Source organism: Phalaenopsis equestris, unplaced genomic scaffold (genome assembly GCF_001263595.1).
Source record: "Phalaenopsis equestris unplaced genomic scaffold, ASM126359v1 Scaffold000224, whole genome shotgun sequence".
In the NCBI taxonomy this organism is placed as follows: Eukaryota; Viridiplantae; Streptophyta; class Magnoliopsida; order Asparagales; family Orchidaceae; genus Phalaenopsis; species Phalaenopsis equestris.
In genome coordinates, this window is record NW_018164666.1 from 5,378,962 (window position 1) to 5,401,695 (window position 22,734).

The 22,734-nt window shown below is 35.8% G+C and overlaps 1 protein-coding gene across 1 annotated transcript; it reads left to right on the forward strand.

Moving 5' to 3' along the window:
• Nucleotides 1-645: 645 nt before the first annotated feature.
• LOC110023348 (serine/threonine-protein kinase HT1-like) lies at nucleotides 646-21,872 on the forward strand. Its single transcript, XM_020722715.1, has 2 exons — nucleotides 646-1,918; nucleotides 21,207-21,872. Exons 1-2 carry the CDS (start codon nucleotides 1,017-1,019, stop codon nucleotides 21,544-21,546), a joined length of 1,242 nt encoding a protein of 413 aa, XP_020578374.1. The 5' UTR covers nucleotides 646-1,016; the 3' UTR covers nucleotides 21,547-21,872.
• The last annotated feature ends 862 nt before the right edge of the window (nucleotides 21,873-22,734 follow it).

The window sequence follows — 22,734 nt, forward strand, 5'->3', positions numbered from 1 at the left end:
AAGAGTGTACATATTACGTCAGGAGTCCGGACAACAGAGACAATACATCAGAAGGAGAAAAAAGATTCGGGTGCATCGTGTCTTTGTCCGTAAGCAATATTTTAACGTCCGAACTCCGCATGTAATATTTTCTCATAATAAATATTATTTTTGTTCTCCTTTTCAAATAAAATTAAAATTGGGATAATTACATACTTACTATCTGAAATATTAATATTTATGAAATTGATTTTTTTTCAATTATCGAGCTGATATATTTACATGCGTCTAAGATCAAATTATTGTGAATTTGATAAAATGGATGAAAGCGAATGAGAAATATGTAAATACCAAATTTCTTGTGATGTGTATGTAATTATTCCAATAAAATTTGAACGGGTGCTTATGAAGAAAAAATTGGGTACGTCACGTAGGTTACAGTGAAGGTATTGGAGGTTATATCCGCATTATACCCCTATAACCTCTCGATAACCTACAAATATATGAAAATAAAAGTGCTGTACAAAAATTACAAATTGTATAACATAGAAATAACTCGCTAACCGCTGCGTATTTTTCTCGTGCTTAAGCGGATTCAACTCGACATAACCGCCCTCGCTAATCGTCAAGCATTTAAAAACGCACGATAAAATGCAGCGTAAGACGAAACAGGTGCACAGGCCACGTGGTGATCCGCTGCTCAGGAGACCAAACAACGAAGAAAACGAAGACTTGCTGTTCTCATTCTCATTTGGTCTTCTCCCATTTGCAGCACGGAGAGAAAGAGGAGGAGAAGAGGACTTCTCATTCGTACCTCTCTGCTCTGATCTTGCTTTCCTCTGTAAGCTCGCCGGAGGAAGATATTTCGGTTGTCCGGTGGAAAACGGTGGTGTCTGCTCGCAGATCGAAGCAATTTTCTGCTGGTGTTGATTTCGCTACTTTATTTTTTGATTCTTCTTAGTAGTCCGATGTTGGCATCTCCGAAGCCGTTTGTGGAAAAGTAGAGAGGGATCTATCTGCTTCGAATAGTTAAGTAGATGATGGAGTCGACTAAATTCGCTGGAATTATCGCCGGAGGCGGCGGAGCTGGTGGGGTGAGCTTCTATGATATGGCGTATTATCGGAAGCTCGGCGAGGAGACGAACATGTCGGTGGACAGCATCCAGTCGAGCACCGGCGGCGGGTCGGTGGCGATGTCGACGGAGAACAGCAGCGTTGGGTCGAGCGACTCACGAACAGGTATTCTCCATCATAACGCTCTCCGCCAGGTTCCCACTGCAGGAGGAAGCTCGGTTGGGCATAGCGTTTTCCGCCCTGGTCGTGTCAGTCATGCTCTAAGCAGTGATGCCCTAGCTCAAGTTCTGATGGACCAGGGTTTCCCCACGCAAGGCCTGGACAACTACGATGAGTGGACGCTTGATCTGAGGCAGCTGAACTTGGGAGAGCCCTTTGCGCAAGGGGCATTTGGGAAGCTTTACAGGGGATCTTACAACGGGGAAGATGTGGCAATTAAGCTGTTAGAGAAACCGGAAAATGACCCGGAAAGAGCTCAGTTGATGGAGCAGCAATTTGCGCAGGAGGTGATGATGCTTGCTACACTGAAGCACCTCAATGTGGTTAGATTCATTGGGGCTTGCAGAAAGCAGACGGTTTGGTGCATTGTGACAGAGTATGCGAAAGGTGGATCGGTTCGACAATTTCTGACGAGGAGGCAAAACCGATCGGTGCCTCTGAAAATTGCGGTTAGACAGGCACTGGATGTTGCCAGGGGAATGGCTTATGTTCATGGATTAGGTTTCATTCATAGGGATTTGAAATCGGATAATCTTCTCATTTTTGGGGATAAGTCTATTAAAATTGCTGACTTTGGAGTGGCACGGATCGAAGTGCAGACAGAAGGAATGACACCAGAAACTGGGACCTACCGGTGGATGGCTCCGTAAGTAGACAAAATATTTTGTTTTTTTGGTTATCCGCAGGTTTCTGAAGTTGCTAATGATGATCAATTGTACTCATATACTCCATGCTTTATTTTATTATTTTATTTCTTTAGTTTTTTTGAGGAAAGCCTATATGGCCACCTTAAAACAGAAAACTATGATACTAGATGCAAATTAAAAGATCTGAACGTATTAGTTCCCATACTGAAAATGCTAGTATAGACTGATCTGAAAAGAACAGTCATGCATCCTTGAGACAGTTAGGGTATGTTTGGTTTGAAGGAATTGGAGGGACTTCACAATTTCATAATATGTGTTTGGTTTTAATGCATTTTCTAGGTAATTGAGTTTATTTAGAAAATTAGAACAAATGCATTTTAACATTCTCTACCCAATCCTAGTGAAAATAAGAGGCATTGTTCTGACTTAAATCCTCTCACTTAAAAGAAACGAAAACTCAATTCCCCTCAGTCAACCAAATAAGAAAAAAACAAAAAAAATTGTTATATAGCATTCAATTTCTCTTAAACCAAACAAATTGATGAAATTTAATTTCAATTCAATTCCTTTACCATTTATCTTTTTTTCCATTCTTCGATTACTTCAAATCAGTAGAACCCAAGAAATAAGTAGAAGTGTTCCTTTAACAAAAGAAATATGACCAACGTGACGGGTTGCTTGAGAAAAAGTTGGTTAGGTAGAGGAGCCCAACGTGCTCTATTGTTTGGATGGAAATTTGAAAATACTTTTAGCTTGATATTAGAAATCAAAATCACACCGCAAAATAGGCTCACATTTTTTCGAGAAATTCGGAACAAAAATTTGAACAGAAGCACAACAAAACAATTTTAAAAAAAAGGCACACCCAAAATTTCACGTGGAAAAATCTAATAAAAAGAAAAAAATCACAGAACCACACTACCAAAAAATTTTCACTATGAAGAACCAGAAATATACATAAATACTTACTCAGATCTTCACTCTACAATCAATAGAACTTACAAAACTTTACTCCAAACATTCCTCTCAATCTCATAAAAAAGAAATCCTCGCTTTGAAATTCACTTCTCGAACTTCACCGCCTTGTAGAATACATTGCACATCAGAACATCACTTCGTCACTCGAACAGAGGGGTTAAGAACCGATTCGCTAAGAGGTAACCGTCAACCTGGTCACGCATCACATGATGTAATTGTTTTGTGCGCTGGGATGAATCAACCCAACTTGCAGCGTGGTGTTACCCATTGCAGCTTAGTTATGCCACATGGCGTAGCGATGCTTGTTTCGGGTGAGGCTACGCCAATAATGGGCGTAGGAGCTCCTGCAAGGAGGCGCTGAAGTCCTCCTGGGTACTTCACGCTCCATTTCACAACATCTACATTATACTTGATATATTTCTTTATATGTATAGTTTGATAGGTTCTTTTAATTTTGTGCCAAAGTCGCCATACACTGTTTAATTTTTTTTTTTAAATTTTAGTATCAATTGTTTAAATCATCTTGCTCTGTATTTTTAATTATAGCATCATCTTGTAGAATTGTTGCCCTCTCTTGCAGTGTTGAATTTGGTTTCATCCAGGGAAAAATATTAAAATTGTTATTAGTAACAATCTTGCGTTTATTAAGTATTTTAATTTTAATTTGGGAATACTTTTGGATGAATTAAGTACAGCCTTCATGCTTTCTTTGGACTGATTTATCAGCATCTACTAACAACATTTGATAGTTGCATGTCAATATTTGTGCAAAGTTTTGATTTTTGGGTCAATTGATTGCTTAATGTATTGATAAGCTATGATTCAATTGCAGTATTTATGTTACCTTCCCCTTTTTAACGTAATAATCATATGAAAAATACTCATGCTCACTGCATTTGCCTCTTATTGTGCATGAGATTATACTGAATTTCATGCTTATTGTAGAAATATTTTTTTTTTACTTATTTAATGTTGAGCTATGATGCATAGAAATTGTCAAAATACGATATAGACATAGGGCAAAAATATTCCTGACAAATGTACAATACGAACACTAATTTGACAAAACATTTAAGTAAATATACAGTTTTTATTATTAGAAGTGCAAGAGCGCTTCCATCATAATTCAAGCCTAGCAAAAATACTTTCTTCATAATTCAAGTTGTCTTCTGATCAAACTTCTGAACTTATTAAGTTTATAAATTCTAAAAGAGCGTAATCAAAGATATTTTGCCCAATGTGTGTTTGTGATGTGTTAAGAGGTCCCTACGAACTGTTCATGAAGTGCTAAAGAAGTGTTGAAAGTATTTATATATGCTCATCCTATCTATTGTATGGGAGATCTTTAAAAAAAACAAAAAAACAAGAAAAAAAAAAGAAAAAAAGGAATATTTATCAACTAATGAGTGCGAATTTTATCAATAACCTTAGTTCTATCACATTCTAAATTACCTTTAAGCATTGTATTTGCATCAAGTTTAAATCCTTTTTGTGTGAAGATATATATTTAGAATAAAATGATTAGTAAAACTTTACAGTGAAATCCATATACATAATATCTTTTGTACAAAGAGATCAACAAACAACTTCAGGTCGTGAGTATGATTGTTGTTTTGATTATTATTAAACTGTCAAGTTGCATTGACTGTTACTTGCATGTCGCATCAAAACACCGCCTATATCTTTCAGCGATTGAAGATGTAAAACTCTCCAGAACCAGAAGAAAAAGTCAATACTACATTATTCATTAGACTTTTTTTTTTATTTTGAAAAAATTCTTTACATCAATTATTTATTCAAACTTCACTGTTTTTTAAGTCGGCTTGGACGGAGAATCACAATTTGAGAGAAATCTTCAACAAATTTTCTTATAATAATCAATTGAAGTTAAGATAAATGGATCACAAGCGTTGATAATGCAAAAGCAAATGTTGGCTTATAATCTAGTGGAACTAATATTATTATTGCTATATTTATTTAAATGATGGTAGCTGTTACTCAATTAATTCAAGAATTTCACTCTCAGTCCAGTATAGGTAATAACACTATAATGGATAGACAACTTATTCCAACTCATAAGATCACCTCTTTTTATAAAGTTTGAAGGACCTATCTAGCTTGTTGAAAAGATAATTGATGGCATATTTTACCCTTAGAAGCAAATATCTTGACACATTTGACATTGGAAGCCGAAGTTGATAGATGATGTTATGTTCAACAAAAAGACAAATTTGCATGTCAATCCCATTATATCGTTCTAGGGCTCCTAAAAGGTGTTTAGGAAGATAGTTTTGTAGGGAGGTGATTGTGGAATGATAAGGGAAGGATAATATGCGAGTTTGATGGCGTTTGGATAGGGATAAATATCACGCTTTCCCAGCTGAAACAATGAAGACAGCGTCGAAACGGCGAGGTACGGATGTTGAGGGGGCTCATCACCTATTCCTGCATCTCAAATACACAACAATTTAAAAGTCTGAAAGAAACAAAAAATACGATATAAATAATCCATGCTAGGAAGAGACCCTAATTAGATATGGAAATATGAAATAACTCAGAAAAGAAAAGCAAGAAATAGAAAGGGAAAAAAAACGTGAAAATCATGCTTGTCTCTTTACTCAATCGAGGTTCCCTACAATCCCACGGAAACATTGAGTTCCACATCGCATGATTGACGCTTCGCATTATTCTCCTTGACTAGGAGAAGCTTCTTCTTCTTCCATGGAAGAACTTGGATCTCACTATCAATTGTTCTTTCTCTCAAAACACCTAAGAGGAATTTCAAAGTTGCAGTTCATCACTCCTATCTGGCCATCTGTTTATGAGTATGCTAATGAACTGAAGTGAAATTTAGTGCCCAGCTTGCTACATATGACCTTCCACTGGATCGCTCTTAATGGTGGCAACCTAGGGGGTAAACTGAAAGGTAGAGAATCCTATAACTCCTCTAGTAAGGGTCGAACCGTCTTGGATAGTCTCTTCCATGGTACTGTCTTTTAGCATCATCAAGGTCAATTTCGTCGGTTTTTCTCTTATAATCTATAAAAAGGTGGTGTGGGCCACTAAAGTTTCTGCCTTTGTCAGAGTACCCGTCATGACTAGCTCCTTCAATGATATAAGTATAATACACTTCTTTCTCATCCTTGATAAGTGAGTATGTGTTTTTACAGCCGTATGAAGTGTATCCCTGTCATATTATCACGATTGGCATAAAAGAATATGACACACATACATAGGTAGAACATCACACCAAATCTGATTCTACAGCTTGTCTCCCATAGAAACTCCACGATGCACCTCCTATCAACACTGTCTTACTCCACTTCTTTCACCAGACTAGCTAATATGGCTGAGAATGACTTTGAGTAGTGGGACTCATTTTATACACTGTGCAAACGTCATATTTTCCCAACTACATTCTTCTATAATGAGGTTTCACTTTCCCCTGCACGGTACAGTAGATATGAAAAATATTGTGGCGGAGCCATTGTTGCCTCTCATGGGCTGTCTGGAGGAGTCATCAGATTACTAGCATCTCTTCATCATTTGTGGGTAGCCGGTACTCCTCTTTATTCTCCTTTTTGGGGTCTTCACCCCCTGCCCTTGCCTCCTCTACTGCACCCTGCTCAGTGAAAGATATCATCTCCTATTTGAGCAATCTGCTTCAATATGCCACTTGAAGCATTTTCTGACTAGGACTGATTTGGGAGTGTTGGTGAGCTCAAATTTTTTTCACTCTAGACTTATTTTACCTCAGACATGGTTGTCTTGGATGCTCCACTAGGAGAGAAAATGTGGAGTCCAACAACACTTCCAAATCCTAATTCTGTGGTTGAATTCAATTTGGAAGGTGGTGTTAACCTAATACTATGGTGTTGTCTCTCCATCTTCCGGGCTAAATACTAGACATCCTGTAAGGTCTGCAATTGTACGACGTTGTTAATAAACAATCTATATTTTCCCAAATATCGAGCTTTAATGCTCTACTCGGGCTCCTCTAGTTCACATTTCAACAAAAGCTGCTCAAAATCAACTGTGTACTCTTCTATTAAGAGAACTTGCTGTTGTAAGTGATGAAATCTTAAGAACATATCCTGTCGATAATGTGAGGGAAGGTATTTGCATTATATTTTCAGTTTCATCTTTAACAAGGTCATGATTTTACTTTTTATCCCATGCTAGTGTAGACGCTTCAAATTTCCCTACGACAAGGAAGTGTTCTTCCTGAGTTTTATGTCTGTCAACTTTACATTTCTGTTTGATGGGATATCCTTATATTCAAACACTTGTTTAACTTCCTGGAGTTACCAAATGAATTCATCCTGATCCATGCGACCGTCAAATTCGATAAATTCACTTCTACTCTAAGAACCTTACTTCTCTTCTAATATTTCTTGCTAAATCACCGGGGTATTGGTTCTTTGTTACTGAAAACTACCTCGTGGAAAGGATTTATTTCCTCCTCTCGATCTGATGAGTCGTTATTGTGGCTATGGGTGAGCTCATTGGATTGTCTCCTCTTGAATGTGATAAGCCTTTGTTACAGTTGGAGGATTTCTCGCTACATATCCTCCATAGTAAGCTCATGGACATCTTCTATTTGTATTTCTCCTAGGCAGCACTGTCTTCTTTTCTCAAGATCAGGCTTTCAGCAGATTTTGGATTGTAAATCAAATGTTTGTTGGGGGGTTAGGCTTTGGTGATAGGTGTTTAGAATGAATTTTTGGTAGAGGCACGGAAGTCGGTTTTTGAAAATTTAGGATTGAGGTTAAGAATTATGGTATGAATGATTTGAGTATAGTGAGAATTTCTTTTTAGAAATTAAGATTGGGACAAAACAAGACAAAACCCTAAAAACTCTAGGGTTTGCTAGCCCTAATACTAGATGATACCATTCTATGGCTTCTAGAAGGTGTTTGGGAGGCGGATGTTGCGGAGAGTTGGTTGTAGAATGGTAAGGGAGTGATGTGATAATATGCGAGTTCAACGGCATTTGGACGGGGATAAATATTTTCCGGCGATTTTCTTGGCTGAAAACAACAAAGATAGTGCCCAAACGATGAGGTACGGATGTCGAGGAGTCTCACCACCTATTCTTGCACAAGCTACAAACACCACTTGGAAAAGGAAAAAATGATACACCACTCTATTTTGGTAGAAATCCGAAATACAATCTATAAAACATACAAACCAAATCAAAGGCTGAAAGAAACAAGAAAAATACAAGATATAAATAGTCTATGCTAGGAAGAGACTTTAATTAGAAATAAGGAAATAACTCGGAAAAGGGAAGCAAGGAAGTTAATGAAAAAAAATGTGAAAATCGTGCTTTTCCCTCTGCTCGACCGTGGTTCCCTGCAGTCCTGCGGAAATGCGGGGTTCCACATCACGTAATTGATGCTTTGCGTCACCTAACTTCTTAAACATGTAGGATTTGTAAAGACATTTTGGGAGTGGTTTGAATTTATTTATTTATTTATTTTTTCTGCGAACAAATAAATGCAAGATAAATTTATAAGATTTGTGCCAGGTGACTGTTTGGTAATGCGACGCGAGGCATAATTTACAATACTTTCAAGGCATGTCATCAATAATTTTCTAATATTAAGTAAACTATTATTGATTTTTATATGAATTAAGCTACATGATTACATAACCCTTTGTTCACTGTGATTATTATGTTTTGGTCGAAGAACTAAGTGGGTAGGGATGGACCTTCAGGCAAATCAATTGCATAGAGATTTTCAAAAGAGCAAAAATATTAAATCCATAGGTTACACAGTTCGAGAGTTCCAGCTGAAAGAAGTCAAAATCTAATGGTAGTGGAAGCTACTCTAGAAAAAAAATGAAAAATATGGAAATTACAAGATAGAGTGCTCCAATTGAAAGAAGTCAAAATCCAAAAGCTGTGGAAGCTACTCTAGGAAAAAAATATAATAATATATATAGATATATATATATACATACATATGGAATACCTCACAAGAGTGAGTACTTGTCTGCCTCAAATAATTGCTTTTGATGTCATCAACCCAGGCACATGAAAGTTTATTATTCTACACATGGTCAGAGAATACAATTAGAAATGAAAGTGAGTGAAGTACTCTCTTAGAGGAATTTTGATAGGTTGATAACGAGATCGAGTCAACTATATTAGCTCCAAGTCAAAATTGAACATGATGGAACGTCCAGCCTTAAGTTTATGCGTTGTCACAATAAGGGGCAATTGAATCCCCTAATGTCACATGTACAGCTTTTATTCAAGATAAATAGGTTAAGAGTTTCATTTGATAATAGAGCATTAGCTTATTTTATTTTTGAGGATTTGGTTAAACTGTTGAATCTAATTACTTGATACGTGCATTCTACATTCTGTGTTTATGCCTAATGCATCTCTATTACTTTTATATGCTCACCAAAGTAATAAAGTAATAAGAATTTAGGCGAACTTTGTTTTGTTGTACTTATCTGAGTTCAGTGTGATCTTAGATTTGGATTAGCTCTAGCCATTTCACTTCTACATTTCTGTAAAAATAAAAATAAATAACTTTTACACTGAATAAGATTTCATATGTTATGGTGCTTAATGGGTATCATTAACAGTAAAAACCTGAGACATTCAAATTATTGAAAAGTGGGCTTAAGATTTTCTTCTCCCAAGTGTAGAATAGTCATTGAAACCTAAGAGAACTAGGAGTTGCCTAATCATGTTTCTCAGTTTATATAAAAACCAGTGACATTTCTCTCAGCAGTAAGAATTATTTGAGGTAAATATTTTGAAAGCATTTTAAATTATGCCTTATATTGCATTACTGATGATTTCCTTGCATTAATCTTTTAAATTTATTATGCATTTAGCAACAAGAGGAACTAACCACACTTGAAAAGCTTTACAAATCATCTCACTTTGAAAACAAAGCTATGTTAACTTTTATAGTTATATCATTACTGACCTTGCTGTTGGGACAAAGAAATCAGATTCAATCGACTCACAACCAAATAACCCTGTGGAAAAACAATCAATTGAAGAATTCTGGAACAAAAATTGAACAAAAGCACACAACACAAGAAATTTAGAAAAACACAATATTTAACGTGAACAAATCTGCGAACGGACGAAAACCATGGAACCACACAACACCAAAAATTTCACTATGAAATAAGGAGAAATCTACATATTACACTGCACTCATATTTTCTTTCTACAAACTCAGAACTCATTAACATTTCTCCTCTCTCGATCGCACAAGAGCAAACCGTAGAAATCCATCACAGAACTCACTGCGCCACTCATCTGTCTCGCTCTTGTTACACGCATTTTTGAGAGATACCGTCCTCGTATAGAAATCGAGGACTTAAATTCCAATAGAAAGATAAACCGTTCATGATGTTGGAACGTCACTCCCGGTTGCCTTTCCACGCACTCTATCTGGTGCCATTTTTCTAGGCGCTGGATTCCGAGCATCAGGTTTCTGGTGTCTCTATTTCTGGACCTGGAAACAAACATACCACAACGCAGTTGTGCCCCTCCTGGGCGCTGGAATTCTAAATGCTCGAGCTCCAGATGAAGGTTGTGGCCACTCCGAGTGCCAAGTTTTTAGGCGTTCGGATCATGGGAGCAGCCACTACATGAGAAAAAAATCAGAGCATAACTCTGATAGTTTTCATCTTCACTACATGAGAAAAAAAATCTCATTATTCTCCACTCCGTTCTACTGAACCCTTTTCAATAAGTCTTACCTTGTAGCGTTTGCTATCATCTCACTCTTCTTTCAATCTTTAGACCCATTTGTTGTGCAATACTCTTCTGCCAAATTCCAAGTTCGATTTGACTTCAATGATTGCATCTCATCATCCATATCAAACTCTTATTATTTTGAATCCTCAACTTGAGTGACCTCTTCATAGCACTTTGATTCACCACTATTGATTAACAAAAGATTGTATAATAAAGGAACATACATCTATATCGGTCGTGTCATTCTGTTGGACCTTCTAACTTTAATAGCATGTGTCTGAGGAACTTTCTGTTCTTCATCAGATTGAGCGCATCTTCTTTCTCCATCTTTTTGATCACCGTTGTTTTCCATCTTAACATATTTGGATTATTCTTCAAAAGTAGCTGGCAAACAATCATAAATTTTGTTCATGTCCTTATACATCTTTATTTCATTGAATATCACATCCCTGCTATTGATGAACTTATGATTTTGATAATCCCATAATTTGCACCCAAATTCATCTTAATCATATCTAATGAAAATTCACTAGATATATTTTGAATCAAATTTACTTTTGTATCCTACGGCAATATGAACATATGTTGAACAATCAAATACTATTACGTGAAAGATTTATTTTCTTATCACTCTAGGCTTCTCAGGTAAGTCTTCATTCAATGTTACCGACAGATCACAATTTATCAAGTAAACTATTGTTTTCATTCCTTCTACCCAAAATTGTTTTGGAAAAGCTGCATGCAACCGCATACCCCTGACACGCTCTGTGATTGTTCGATTCATGCTCTCAACCACATCATTCTGTTGTGGTGTTTTTGGAATAATGAACTCATGTCTGATTCCTTCTGAAACACAGTAACTCATGAACCCTTGATCACAATACTCGCTATCATTATTTGATACTAGATACTTTAACCTCAAATCTGTCTCATTTTCTATGATGACCTTTCATTCTTGAACACCCCAAATACATCAGATTTATGCTTTAAGAAGTAAACTTATAGTTTTTTTGTGATCATTTATAAAGTAACAAAATAGTGAGAATCTCCAATAGATTAAATTAGAGTACGACCTTATACGTTAGTATGCATTAACTCCAATTTCTTGGACTTCACTGTTGACTTTTGGAGAAAGAAACTTTCTTTTGCTTGATGTATACACAATCTTCACGAAAATCTGAATTTATAGATTTTAAAACTTGAAGTTTGTTTTTAAAAATTAGATTTTATGTCTTCCTCGCTTATATTGTCAAGCATGCTGTGCCAAAAAACTTGCATTAATCTTTGTTCCAGTCACATCAATGGATTTTGTCATCTCATTGATCAGGTAAAGAGTGTATTCAATGTTAACCCGAGCCATCATCATTGACGCCTGGTCACCTTTCACAAATAACCTGTGAAAGTAGCCATGTATTCTGTCCTTACAAGATGTCTTACCAAGATCAAATTTCTCTTCAAACTTAGAACATGCCTAATCTCACCAAGCTTTTAGATTATTTCATTTGACAACCTGATATCGCTCTTTCCTACAATACTACAACCCTTGTTATCTCTCAAATTTACCTTCCTTAGCCCACTTTGAGTGTAGTTTTTAAACCTCTTTAGTGGGACAAGCATGAAAGGAGACACGTGAATATACTATCCAATATTTAGTACTGTCTTGGGATAAAGTTAGGGAGTCATCTTGGATTTTACCTGTGTAGACATTTATAGAAAGATTTTGATCTTGACTTCTAACATTAGTCTTCTTTGAAGTTTTACAGTTCTTTTTTAAATAATCTTTCTTATTGTAGTTCTAGCATTCGCCTTTGTCATTTTTCGCTTTATTACTTAGACTTTTTTCTCTTAGATTTGAATCTGTTTCTGTCTGTATTCCTATCTTGATTCATTTCTTTGTATTCAACATTCAACGCACATTTTTAAATTTTACCGCTTGCTTTCTTATGAACTTCTTCATTTAGCACTAACCATATAATGCCATCTAAGTTTAACTTTATATTACTTGAATAGTTGTCACTGTAACGAGTCCATCCCAATCGTCTAACAATGAAGATATAATTAACAGTGCTCTCACCTTGCTATCAAACTTGATACTCACAGAACACAATTGATTTGTCGCAGTGTTGAAGTTATTCAAATGTTAAGCCATCGAACTTATTTTCATCTTCTTCATGTTGAATAATCTTTTTATGAGAAAAATCTTATTTGAACCTGAAGGCTTCTCATACATCCTTGTCAGTGTCGCAGGAGATCCACCGTAATTTTCTCATCAACAATGTTGAAAGCAACAAATGAGAAAAGTGAAAGATGAATCAAACCTAATGTTGTTCGATCAAATGCTTCTCATTCTTCTAGTCATAGATTCAAACTTTTTGGGGATTTCTTCCAGTAGCAGATACAATTTCTTTTGACATGACAAATCTTCAACTTTCATTTGCTAGAACGCAAAGTTCGAACTGTTAAACTTCTCCACCTTGTACCCCTCTTCGCCAGCCATTACTCTTACTCGAATCAAAGATCTTCAAAAAATCCTACTTTGATACCCCACTTATTGTGATGGAGAAATTAGATTCGATTGACTCACAACTAAATCAGACTACGGAAAAATACACCGATTCGAGCGATCCGGAACAAAAATTGAACAGAAGCACTCAACATAAGAAATTCAGAAAAGCACACAAGTTTTAATGTAGAAAAAACCGAGAGCAATGAAAAATCATGGAGCTGCACTTAGAAAAAGTTCCACCATGAAATCAGGAGAATTATATAGATTACATCACACTTAGATTTCTTCTCTACAAGACTGGAACTCACAAACGCTCCTCTCTTGATTAGACAAGAGCAAACTGCATAAGTTCAACATAGAACTCTTGCATCGCTTGCTCTGTCCTACTCTTGTTAGACGCACTGCCGAGAGATAACTTCCTCATGTAGAATTCAAGAACTTAAATATCGATTGTAAGAGAAACTATTCATGGCACTAGAGCGCTGCTCCCGGGCATCGTCTTTCCACACGTTCAATTTGGAGTCATTTTTATGGGTGCTAGATCGCTTGTCCTGAGCACGGGTTTCCAATGTCATTGTGTTCGAACCTAGAAGCGAATATACTGTGACTCAGTTGCACCTCTCCTTAGCGCTGAAATTCCATTTTTTTGAGTTTTAGATGAGGGTCCCGAGCACTTAGGCGCCACTCCAGGCACCAAGTTTTTGGGCTTTCTAATCTCGGGCGCCCCTACATGTTGTGTTCCACTACAAAGCACTTCTAACTCAATCAGGCTCCACATACAATAATTTTTCACTTGGAAACTAATTGCGACCGATTCTTGTCCTCCAAATCTGCACCATCATATCTTTACCATCTTCATAGTCCTACAGTGTGACTCAACTTCGATCTCAACCTTTTCGAACTCCCATTGAAGTCAAACATAGCTTCAGTTTCTCGACAGCACCACCTGAGTCAACATATCTGTAAGATTCTGAGCTGTTTTTATCTTCACCAAGAATAATTGCTCGTCTTTTAGAATAAAATAAATAAAGTTATACCTTAGTGAATATGTTTTGTGCTGACATAAAAATAACATTTTTAGCCAGATGAATAATGCTCATACCGTCACTATAAAATTTTACAATTCTTTACTCATTCCAAATCTACCATTAAGCTTTGCAATCAAATCATCTTTTTGGTAGCCTCATTGATAACAATGTATTTGACTTATGCAGTTGAAAGTGTAACAATCCTCTGCAGCCTGGAAGCCCAACTCATTGATGTGTTCCCCAAAGTGAATATATCTCCTGTGATACTTTTCTTTATCATCTACATCTACTGTTAGATCTAAATCTAAATATTCTTTTAGATCAATCCCTACACTTCCAAAACAAAGTGTTTGATTGATTGTTCCCTCAAATATCTGAGAATTCACTTCAGTCTCCCAATGATGTTTGTCTGGATCACTCATGTACTTGCTGACTACTTTTACTGCATGCGCAATATCTGTTTTGTACATATCATCACATACATCAAACTTCTAATAGCTAAAGCATAGGGGGTTCTTTCTATCTTTGCTTCCTCTGCTTTAGCCGTAGGTTATAGTTCTTTAGATAACTTGAAGTGACTACCTAAGAGGGTGCACACTTGTTTTGTCTCACTCATGTTGAACATATGTAGGACCTTCTTAACATACTCTATGTGGGACAACTTCATTGTATCTGCAATCATGTCTTTGTTGGTCTCATCCCATGAATCTTTTTTGTTGAACTGAAATCCTGCATCTCAAATTTTCTTGATAGTTGCTTCTTTAAGTCACTGATTTTCTCCATATCCGTTCTAGCAATTAGCATGTCATCACCATAAAAAGGAAGCAAGATATAATAATTATGAAAATTTTTTATGAAGCAACAGTGGTCTGCCTGACACTTCATGTACCTAATATCTAACATTAATCTGTCAAACCTCATGTAACATTGTCTCGGGGTCTGCTTCAAATCATAAAGACTAATTTTCATCCTGCAGATCATATCTTCTTTCCCTGAAATCTCATAATCATGTTGTATCATATATAGTTCCTCTTCCAGATCACCATGTAAGAAGACCACCTTGACATTCATCTGCTTTAAGTATAGATCTTTCTCTGCTACAAAGCTCAACACAACTCTGACACTTATCTTCACTATAGGAGAAAAAAATTACATTGTTCACTTATTCCTTTTACCGAAACTCCTTTACAAGCCTTGCTTTAGTGTCTGCTACTATTTAACTCTTTTTTCACCTTGTAGATCCACTTGTGCGGCGTTCTTTCGCCATTTGATAATTATGCCAAATTTCAAGTTCGATTTGACCATAATGACTGTATCTTGTCATCCATGGCAAACTCTCTCCTTCAAATCATCAACTTGAGTGATCTTTTCATAGCACTCTAGTTCACCACTTTCAATTAGCAAAAGATAATATAATGAAGGAGAATATCTTTGTATCGGTTGTGTCACTCTGCCGGACCTTCTAACTTTAGTATTAGGTGTCTGAGGAGTTTCATGTGCTTCATCAGATTGAGCACATCTCCTTTCTCCATCTTCCTGATCATCATTGCTTCTATCTCAACATATTTGCATGACTTATTAGAAGCAGACAATCTTGAGTTCTGTTAATGTTCTTGTACATCTCTATTTCATTTAATCACATCCCTATTTTTTATGGACTTTTGATTTTGATAGTCCCAGAATTTGTGCTCAAATTCATGTAAGTCATGTCCAATGAAATTGCACTTTATAGATTTTGAGTCAAGTTTATTTTTGTATCATGCATCAATATGAACATATGTTAAACAAAAAATATATTTATGTGAGATAGATCTACCTCCTTGTCCCTTCAGGTTTCTACAGGTAATTCTTCATTCAAACGTATTGACGGGGCACGATTTATCAGATAATTTGCAATATTCATTATTGCTGCTCAAAATTGCTTTGGCCAACCTGCATGCAACCCATACTTCGGATACACTATGTGATAGTTTTATTCATGTGCTCAACCACACAATTCTATTGTGATGTCATTGGAACAGTGAACTCATGCTTGATCTCTTATGAAGCACAATAACTTATGAATATCTCTGATCACGATACTCGTCACCATTATCTGATCTGAGACACTTCAATCCCGAAATTGTCTCATTTTCAAACATTACCTTCCACTTCTTAAACACCCCAAATAAATCAGATTTGTGTGTTTAAAAGTAAACTCATACATTTGTAATGTGATTAGGTATAAAATTGACAAAATGGTGGGAATATTAATAAACTGAACTAGAGTAAGACCTCATACATCATTATACACTAACTCCAGTTTCTTGAACTTCACCATTGACCTACTTTTGGAGAAAAAAGTTTTTTTTTTGCTTGACATATACACAACCTTCATAAAAAATATAGATTTATAGATGTTAAACCCTGAAGCTTATTTTTAGAAAGTATGGATTGCATACATTTCTCGCTCATATGGCCAAGTCTGCTATGTCAAAAGCTTGCATCAACTTTTATTCTAACTACATGAATGGATTTTTCTCTCATTGGTTTGATAAAGAGTGCTTTCAATGTTACCCTAAGCTATCACCATTACCCTAGTAACCTTTTGTGAATCAAATGTGAAAGTAGTCACATACCCTGGTCGTTCAAGCTGACTCACTGAGATTAAATTTATCTTCAAATTTAAAACATAACTACCTTCGCTAAACTTCTTGATTATTTCATTTGACAATCTAATATGAACATCATGATTTGCAACAATACTGTAGGTTTTGTTATCTCTTAAATACAAGTTCTCTAGATCACTTTGTGTGTAGTTTTTAAACATCTTTTTGTTGGGGCAAGCATGAAAAGGGATACTTGAATCTACTATCCAAGTTTTAATATTATCTAGGGATAAAATTAAGGAGTCACCTTGGATTTGACTTGTGAAGACATTTTTAGAGAGATGTCTTTCTTGGCCTCCACCATCATCCTTCTTCGGAGCTTCATAGTTCTTGAAATGATATTTTTTCCCGCAATTCTATCAGTCACCCTTCGTCATTTTTTCTTATTGATCTGAACTTTTCTCTCTTGTACTTGAATCTGTCTGTCTATTTTGCTATCCAGATTTCTTCCTCTTCAACGGAGAATTTGAAGTTTCACTGTTCGTTTTTTTACGAAACCCCTTGATATAATCAAAATTTAACTTTGTATTACTTGAAAAGTTACTGTCGTAACTAGTTCATCCTAACTGTCTGACAATGGAGATCGAATTAACATTGTTTTGATCTTGTCATCGAACTTGATGCCCACAGAACCCGACTAATTTGTCACGTTATTAAAATTATTCAAATGTTCAAACACCAAACTCCCTTCCACCATTTTTATGTTGAATAATCTCTTCATCATAAAAATCTTATTTGAAGTTGAAAGACTTCTCATACATCCTTGTCATTGCCGTCATGAGATCCATTGTAATTTTCTCATGAAAAGTTGTGAAAGCGACATACGAGGAAATTGATGGACAGATCAAAACTAATATTATTTGATATAGCGCTTCTCATTCTTCCAGAGTCATATTGATGTTTTTTTTGTGTTTTCTTCTAGTGGTAGATACAATTACTTTTGATACAGACAATCTTTAGCTTGGATTTTCCAAAATGCAAAGTTAGCACAGTTGAACTTCTCCATTTTATACCTTACTTGGTCGGTTATTGCTCCCTCTCAAATCAAAGATCTTCAAAAAAAATTATGCTCTAATACCACTTGTTGGGATGGAGAAACCGGTCAATTCATAATCAAATCACACTACAAAAAAAACACACTAATTTGAGATATCCACAATAAGAATTGAACAAAAGCACACAACGCAGACAATTTAGAAAAGTGCACAAGATTTAACGTGTAAAAATCCTATAATGAGGAAAAAATACGTAGCCACACTACACCAAAAATTCCATTATAAAATGAGGAGAACATACACATTACACCACACTCAAAGTTCATCTCTACCATCCTGGAACTCATGAACGCTCCTCTCTTGATTGCACAAGTGTAAACCGCAAAATTCCAACACAGAACTTACTGCACCGCTTGTTCAATTCCACTTATTTTACATGTGCTATCAATATATATCTTCGTTGTCTAGAAGTCAATGACTTAAATCCTGGTCGGAAGAGAAACTTTGATTGGCGTTGGAGCACCGCTCTCGAGCGTTGCCTTTTCGCATTTTTGTTTGGAGTCATCTTCTGGGTGCTGGATTGTCCGTCCCGAGCGCCGAGTTTCCGGTGTCTTTGTTTCGAAATTAGAAACAAAAATACCACCGCACAGCTACTCCACTCCCTGGCACTAGAATTCCAATCTCTCGGGTACCAATTGAAGGTTCTAGGAGCCTAGGCGTCAGGTTTTTAGGCGTTCTGATCGTCGGTGCCTTGGTGTCCCTCCTGGAGCTAGGGGTCCAAGTATGGCACTTGACATCCACTGTTGACACTAGACTTCTGCTTCCATTTCTGACACCATACTTCCACCCTTGGATGTTGTTTTGCTATAGGACACTTCTAGCCCCATCAGGCTCCACACACAATGCTCGCTATTTTCTCTCCTCATTTCCTAATACAAATGTAACAAGTGTTATCTTCCTCTTCAGGCAGAGCATGTCATGAATCATCTTTTCAATATGCATTAATCAATTCTTATCATCAATAGACCCTTCAATGCTTATAAAAAGAGGTGGTTGCATGTAAAATTTTTAAATATCTATCCATTATGGTGCTAATATTTTCATTAGATTAAGATTGAGAATCTTGAATTTCTCAAAAATTTATCAACTAATAAGAGCGAGTTATATATATAACCGAGGCGTTGTTTGGTTTGTTGAAAAAGGAATGTTCTGTAAAACTAATGTATTATATTTAAAATATTTTGAAATTTTTGGTTCAGTGTAAATTAAATATAGAATTTTATATTTTCTTTTTTGGTTTGAAGAAAACAAAATCATATAAAGTATGTGGCGGCAGTCAATAGCGGATAGCAATATCAAGCTACGCATGATGGCTAAGTTGTGGCTGGCAGCAATGGCGGGTGTCGGTGGTGGAGGTGGCCTGAGCTCAATGGGTGGCCGGAGGTTGTTGGTGGGCTATTGAGAGTGGAATGGGTGGCGGTTGTCAATAACAAGCCTGCAGCTAATGGTGGTGGCGACGGCCGACAATTGTCGATGGTGGCAACAATTATCGATGAAGGTGAGCCTCGGGCACCAAGTTTGCACATCAATGCATTGGAATTCACCCAAATCTTACGAATTCAAAATATATTGACTATGAACTAGTGCATTTTAATTGTACATTGCATTTGGACTAATCTACTTTTGTGACTATGAGTATATTTTGGTGTTCTTAAAGTGATTATTTATTGACTTTAAGTGAATTTAAAACATCTTTAATTGACTTTGAGTGACAATAATATCTTATGGATTTTTATAATAAATTTCATCTCCAAACTCATTCTTTTATTACACTATAAATATAGCATTGAAAGGAAGGATTTGCATCCCACATTCGCAAGCAAATAGAAAGAGGAACAAAAGAATTAGTTTTTTAATTTTTGTAAAAGGGATGTTTTTTACTCCTTGAAGGTGGTGTTAGTTTGAGAAATAGAGAGAGAGTAATGTCCATAGTGATGCACATTCTCCATGTCCATCTCTCGTATTTGAAATAGATGAATGCACTTTAAAACTATTTATGATATATAATTTCTTCATACACCTTTTTGAGATTCAGTGGATTATTTGATTTCTCTGTGTGGCATAGAGAGAGGTGAATCCCAACTAATTGCATGAAAACCGTGTTCTTATTTTTGTGTATTTGTTGTATTTAATTTCTCTTCTTTGTGTATTTTACTTGCTATTATTAAACGAACATTTAGTATTAGAATTTTCATTAAGCTACACGAAACTTTGAGCGATGAAGATAGAAACATTAAAACTGACAAATTTGATATGTAAAATTTTGTCGATTAGAATATGCAAATAACAGATTATAACCTTCAAGCGATCAACCTTTAGTTATTGATAAAAAATAATGGGAGTTGAGGGACGAACAAGTGCTAGAGTTATCGGTCGGTCTTTAACTATGAGCGGCAGTTTCGATGTTCTTAATAAATATCATAACTTGGGTGATACGGCCATTATCATGTCCAAAAAGCACTATTTTGTCAATAATATGCATCGTTATATGCATCATCTTTTAATCTTAGGATGTTAGGAGGAAAACATTTTTATTGAGCCCGTGAATGAGTTTATCTCAATCAGAAGTGAATTAAGCTTTATAGACATCATTTGATGATGAAACTCATGTCTCATTTCTTCTTTGATCACTACTTGAAAGTTGGAACGGTGTAGTAACACTCTCTTGTACTTCTTATTATTCAAATAAATTGATATTAAATGACATCAGAGACGCCATTCTGATTGAATGTTGGTAGAGCAGGCCTTAAAATGGAAGCAATTGTCAAGGAATAGGTGGATCGAAATCACGAAACAGGAGCCAATAGATTTATTATCACAATAGAAACAAATTTTAAGATCATTTTTTGGTGTACTACCATTATGAAAAGTCAAGACATGATGAAATATTTCCAGAACAAATATGAACAATAAAAAATTTAGAAAGAAGAATTTGTGATGATTAAAGAAGTCATTCGGGCTCCATTGATCCTCAGTGCTGATATTTCAATGACATCATAAATATTTGACTCAGGTGTATTTTTTCATTTTTTTTGTCAGACAAAAAAGTATGATAAATTACTTTATTTTCAATTATGAGAAAGTATTTCTTGCTGATAAGAAGCTCGTAAAATATTTGTGTAATTGTGTCTGCGTATTTGTTGTATTTTATTTCTCTACCCCACAGGTTTGATTCGTTTGTTAAATTTTCAGTAGAAATCTGAATTTTTCGCACTATTCCTGCAATCCTGTTTCATTGAATCATTTGAATTCTGTGACTATTACTTCAATCAGCACTTCTGTTCTGCTTCCGTATTTTTTCAAATTTAATTGAAAATTTGAATCAAATAAACAGAGAGATGATACAGCACAGACCTTACACGCAGAAGGTTGATGTCTATAGTTTTGGTATTGTGCTGTGGGAGCTCATAACAGGAATGCTCCCATTCCAGAACATGACAGCTGTGCAGGCTGCTTTTGCCGTCGTCAACAGGGGAGCTCGTCCGATCATACCAAGCGAGTGCCCCCCAGCGCTTGGCGAGATCATGACCCGTTGCTGGAATGCGAACCCCGATGTTCGTCCTCCCTTTGCAGACATTGTAAAATTGCTCGAAAATGTTCAAGCTGAATTGGCCACTTCTGTTCGCCGTGCACGTTTCAGATGTTGCATGACTCAGCCGATGACGATCGACTGAACTGAAGGCAATGATTTCTGAGCAGAATTAGGAGAAAGGGGAAACAAGCACTAGGAGGAGAAATGTCAGAGGGATGGTGAAGAAATATAGAAAATTGCTGGGTTTTGGCGCATTTAATTAGAAGGATGGTAATGAAGTTGGGGGAGAAAACGACTTGTTATGTAGTTCCTTGCTGTTTTATCATTATAAATAAATATTGTTAGCGGTTAGGTTGGTTCACTTCGCTTATTTTGTTTTTGCTGCTCTCATTGTATGAAAGTATATTACTGTTTTCATGTTTTAATTGAAACAAAGAGGCTTTCTCTTGTTATTTACCTTTACTTTTATTCGGTTTTGGACTATATGTTCTTACTTTTGTTCCCTCTTGCCCTATTTCGTTCCAAATTTATTTAAAATTAAAATTGTGATTAAAAGAAGAGAGATTTGACCGTCGTAAATTGGAGGAACATATCCGAAGATATGGCTGCAGAAAATATAATCTAAGTCTATTAATGATTGAAATAATTGTGTTTTAATCAAATGCGAATATTACGTGTGGTGACAGCAAATTCGGACGACGGTCTGAACGGGCGAATAGATGAAAGGATCGTGCGGTCCACCACATGTAATTTTTTCTCATTAACAATATTTTTAAACAGTCAATCATGATCAATATTTGTTTAAGAATAGAACAAAATTTGAATCATATAGTAATAAGGTTTCAGGTCCATGTACAAATTATGTTCAAATATTGATCAAATATTATTTGAACATTAAAAGATTTTTTTTTTTTAAATCAATTTCTACTCAACAAAATAAGTGAAAATTAGTGTCAATTTAAATATTTTATCATTTAAATAGATGATAATCTGTTAAAAACCTTAGATTCATTCTTTCATCATTTAGGAGATATGAAAAGCCGAACTTAAATTACTGTTAAAAGACAGGACGAAGAAACTACAGTTGTCGAAATATAAGAGTATTTTGTGCTATTTTTTATCGGCACTTAAAAACTTAAAACCTAGACTTTCTTTGGATATCATATTGGGATCTCAATCCCATTTTATTTCTTGGATCACAAAAAAAAAAAGAGGAGCCTTTCTCCCACCAAGTGGGGCCAACTATATAAACTTTTTTTCTTCATTGTCATAACGAGTGTCATATTTCATTTAATTTTAGTAAATTCAGATCATTTTTTATACCAACATG